Source organism: Eptatretus burgeri, chromosome 16 (genome assembly GCF_056783735.1).
Source record: "Eptatretus burgeri isolate ZD-2024b chromosome 16, Ebu_testis_v1, whole genome shotgun sequence".
NCBI lineage: Eukaryota > Metazoa > Chordata > Myxini > Myxiniformes > Myxinidae > Eptatretus > Eptatretus burgeri.
Window position 1 is genome coordinate 20,388,386 of NC_140976.1, and position 5,000 is coordinate 20,393,385.

The 5,000-nt window shown below is 42.7% G+C and overlaps 1 protein-coding gene across 1 annotated transcript in view; it reads right to left on the bottom strand.

Moving 5' to 3' along the window:
- LOC147010663 (uncharacterized) overlaps positions 1 to 5,000 on the bottom strand; it is a 77,729-nt gene that overhangs the window by 19,033 nt on the left and 53,696 nt on the right. Inside the window, exons 9-10 of the mRNA XM_085859838.1 lie at positions 4,293 to 4,393; positions 4,065 to 4,184 (exon numbers count right to left, since the gene is read on the bottom strand). Of these exons, the coding sequence (XP_085715964.1) occupies positions 4,065 to 4,184; positions 4,293 to 4,393 (221 nt within the window). The remainder of the gene's footprint in view (positions 1 to 4,064; positions 4,185 to 4,292; positions 4,394 to 5,000) is intronic.

Genomic DNA, 5,000 nt, shown 5'->3' on the forward strand with positions numbered 1-5,000 from the left:
CTCTTTCCACAGTGAGCAAGGTAATTGAAGAAATTTCCTCCTCCCCATGGATGCAAACTTCTGGGGTTTGTTTGTAATCCATCCTTTAACTGCTGATTGTGTCAAGCAAGGAAGCATGTATCATTTTTAAAGTCTTTGATATGACCCGTGCAGTGTAAAAGTTGAGCTCATGACCTGCCAGACTCAGAACAGATGCTCAAAGCATTACATCAGCATGTGGCAAAGGAAATGTCACCGTGTTTTGAAAATTGTTAGATATTACCAATCAGGGTGTATTTGTGGTCACAAAGCCACATGAAATGTCTTCGTCTTGCCTCAAAATGTGTTGAGGATGCACCATCATTTGTCATTTTGTATCGCCGCTATCTGCCTAAAACACGATGCACAATCGATAATACCTCGTCTTAAATACAACATCCTGAGAGCACATTATAAGCTCGAGACATTACGATGAGTCAGTACAGGAAGAAAAGTGAGCAATTTACGCCGAATGCAATTCCTTGAAATGACCTCAAGTGAACGTTTAAAGTATGAAGGGGTGACCTCGGCCACTCGAGCTATGTTGGCCACTCTGGATGACCTCGGCCACTATGGCTAGGTTGGCTTGGACACAAATGCTGTATTATAAACGTCCATTAATGACCACCTGAAATTAGACCAGAAATTTTTTTTTCGCATAAATAAAAGGGTTATGGGTGGGGAGCAATTGCTGAGAAATTGTGCCTTTGTTCTACATGCATTTTAATGAGCATGCCTTTTATAATGTTGTGTGGAAGGGGCCACAACAAAACCGCAAGCGATCTCTGATGGGAACTGTATATGCAGGAAATTAATCCCGTGATTAACTGAACTACAAGGCTGAATCTGACTCTTGTCAGAATCAAAATCTCTCTGGCTATTTCCAGATAGCCACCTCAGTGCCAGCAAGTCTGGCAGTTCTCGGGCAGATTGGTATGGACAGCAAGCAGCCATCTTCTCTCTTAAGGAAGGTCTCGATATTAACTTGGCCTGGGAATTCTTCTACAGAAACCTGCTTACTTATGCACAGTTCCATCCCATCTCGTATTCAGTTATCCTACCCTTCTTCCCGCCCATGGTACACTGACAATGGCGGAATCTGACTGTTGTGAGACGTGAAGAAAAGATCAGTCCTATGGTGAGGCAGTCTACATCCTGTGGTGAGATATTTGATCTGAAACAACTTGCCTGCTCTTCCAAGAAAGCAAACCTGACTGAAGGCAACCTCAGATCATTCCACAAAGCCTGCAACAATTGTGTCCACAGTCAGGAGAGCCAAAACACAACATCCATCCAACATCAAAATTGAACTCCTCAAACTTGTCTACCTCCTCTAAAACCTGGTGGCACCTTGTGAAGTCTGTCTCAAGAGCAGTGTTTCTCAACTGGGGTTCCCCGGAACCCTAGGGTTCCGCAAGAGGTTGCAAGGGGTTCCGCAAGAATCAGTAATAAATAGGCTAATGTATTTTTGAGTCGTTTTTGTTTGATTTAATCTTCGTAATTTTACTATACACGTACGGCATATTGTTGGAAACTCCTTGGTTATTATAATAGAGGCTTCAACCTCATATTATTTACAATTATAACAACCATAGGGAATGTATTTAACGATGTCTATATGGCGCCAGTGTGAAACCGCCCTCACTGGTTAGTGGACGTCCTGTACGCGGCGGATTCGTGTATCATTGAGTGACTGACTCAAGTACGGGACACACGCACGGTGTCCATCTATCTTCTCTGTGCTTCCTAGCGCGGTCTCTGTCTGTCTGTCTGTCTGTCTGTCTCTCTCTCTCTCTGTGTGTGTGTGTTAGTTCTTCTGTTTACCTTTATTGCTTCAGCTTTATTTGTTTGTTTTGTTTATCAAGTTACATGAGGTGTGTTTTTTTTTTTTGATTTAAAAAAGATTTTTTTTTTTTTGTGAATTAAAACCTCGGTGTGAGGTCTCATAAACGAGCAGTATGTTTTTTTTTTCAGTCAATAAATTTGACAAAAAGGGGGTCATTTTTTCCTTAAACCAGGTATCCGAAAAACATACATTATATTTATCACGTGAACTACGATAAAAATATAAAAGAGCTAGATATTAATAATGGTATATAATAATTTTTATGCAGGGGTTCCCTGAGACATGAAAACTATTTCAAGGGTTCCACAAGGGTAAAAAGGTTGAGAAACGCTGCTCTAGAGTATGCTGCCCCTCCATCCTCTCCCTCACTTCAAATGGCACCACAGCAGACTCCACTCGTGAAAAGGCCGGAATGCCTCAATTCTGTGTTTGCTTCCAAATTTTGTGTCCCAAACCCCTTGCTCCCTGTACCCACCCTACAAAGTCACATCCAACTGCTGCGGGATTATGTCTCTTTTGCACCTGAGAAGGTGGCAACCCTCGACTATTGATTCTGCAAAAAACAATCACCTTAAGTACAGAGTTATTAGCTTACTTCCAATCATGAGCAAGGTCATGTAATCAATGAAATCCTTCCTTTTCTCCAACAGCCTCATCTCAGCTCACTAATTCAGATTCAGATGAAGTCACTCCACCTTGGATATGCTGCTTCTACACTGCTAAAAAATTATGGAGGCCCTCAATGTCAGACATGAGATCAGAGCCGTCTCTCTGGACATATCTTGAGCTTTCGATACAGTCTGGCACCCTGCCTTGCTCTTTAAACTCTCTGTCTGTGGCAATAAAGGCCAACTCCATACATGGCTCACTGACTTCCTCTGTTCTCACAGCCAACATGTGACACTTAATGGAATCCTTTCATCTCCTCTCCCCATCAATGGTGGAGTGCCCCAAGGCAGTGTTCTGGGCCCAGTCCTATTCCTGATATTCATCAATGATCTCTCTGACTGGAAAATCCTCTAATTGCTGATGACACCACCCTTTGCGATGACATCCCTCATCCTTCAGAAAGGCAGGCTGGAGCCTCTTCCCTCTTTTCAGACCTTGAAAAAAATTATAAGCTGGTAAAAAACACTTGGAATATTTCTTTCAAGCCTGACAAATCTCACTCTCCCACTATATCTCTCTCTCTCTCTCTCTCTGAAAGGACCATCTGGCAAACCCTCCAATCTACTTTCTTTACAATCTTCTTGAGGAAAGGGTCTCATGGTCAACCATGATCGTTATTGGATAAACCACATTTCTAAGTCAACCATTTCTAACCACAGTCAGCTGCCAACTGGGTATCCTCTGTCATGTAAAGTCCTTCCTTGGCAGTTTGATGGAATACTGCTCTCCCAAATGGGCTGGCGCTCCTGCCTCACACCTTGATGAGCTTAATGGTGTGGAAACAGGCCTTTAACGTCATTGGAATCTCCCTTGACAAAGCTGAGTCTATGGGCATATCACTTTCCTATTCCCAGACAGGTCCATGGTCTCTCAGTCCTCTTCTGCCTCCTTTACCCTTTCAATACTTTTTTCATATGCCTTTTCTTACATCGCCTCACCCTTGGGGTGTCTACATGAACATGTGCTTGGCACCAACGAATGACGCGCAGTGACAACGTCTAGTCCAGATCAATGGTGCCAACCCTGACGCAATCAGTACTGTGGCCACCAGCAGCACAGGTCAATAGTGCGTTGCCTTTGCTCCAGTGGTGTCAGAGCCAGAGCAAAGTTTCTTCTCCCCCTCCACCATTGGGTGGAAGGGAGGGGGTTGAAAGGTGGTGCGGATGCGGGTGCAATGCCCAATGTGCTTTCCTCTTGCCCTGATCCCACCGGTTCAACACGTGACCAGGACATCCTTAACCATTTCTAGCCACGAAAGTTTACGTCATTTTGCAGCAGCACATGGACAGGGTGACTCATCCCTTTCAACGTGTCCATATTACAAGCAGAAATATTCTTCAAACTGCACGTACTCAAACGGGGCTCTAGAATAAGCTTCAAATCCAATAAATTAACTGTCTGCCTCCTCACCCCCACTCCCTCCACAAAAGTTACCAACACACTGCTCCCACAACATTTTGTATCTAACTACGAATTATATGATATACAATCAAAAACTCCAAATATATGGTTAATTACAGCATATCTTTACTTTGTTTTTCTGCGTTGGCATCTGGATCCTCTGAATTTGACTCGAGAATGTCATCCAGGCTTCTGGACATTTTCTTTTTTGACCTGGCTAACATCTTTGATGCTGGAGAGTCCTGTTCATCTGTTGGGTAAAAAGGAATGAAAGCGTTTAGCTTCAATAGCAAGTCAGTTTGGAAAGAAAAAAAAGTAATACCAAATGCATTTGTTGCACGACCATTGTAGTTCACACCGTAAACATCCCTGGGTGCGGATCTTTGCTGTAACGATGCATGCTCCGGCAGAACTTCATCATCAACATCAGGCACATTGGATATGTTTGCCATTCTTGGTCTGTGAAAGCCAATTGTTAGAAAGATGAAGCAATATGAATGATTGTTTCCTGTATATTAGCACTATTCAAACATTTTGACCCACAAAACAAAGGTTTCACACTCTTTCATCGTGTTTGGAGAGGAGGGGGAAAAGGGCTGGGAGGTTAAGAACAGAGATAATGAAGAATATATTACAGCAAGGGCAAGGGCCTTTGTCACAAAAAGCTAATGATTCATGAAATTGAAAGAAAAAGTTAAAAAAAAAATTTTTTTTAACTTACTGCCTCATTAGTACTTATCCAAAAAAAAAAATTATAATAGAAACTGCTCTAAACCTTGGTGAAAAAGGAGAGCTCAGAAGTAGCGCACCACAAACAAATCCTCACCGCTCCCCCCCCCTCAACCTTTGTGATGGAGTGCCAGCAGAAGAGGATCAAATTAAAAACTTTTGTCCCGGTACTCTGCAGGAAGGGCATTGTGTTGTAAAGGAAGTTTGACTTTTGGAGAGGCCGTTAAGCTGACTATCCTATTGACTAACACTTTGCTGTGCACGTTAAAGATTTTGCATTATGCCTTTCAAAAAGAAATGTCATTGCGATACCCTGCCTTCTACTTAGAAGGCAATG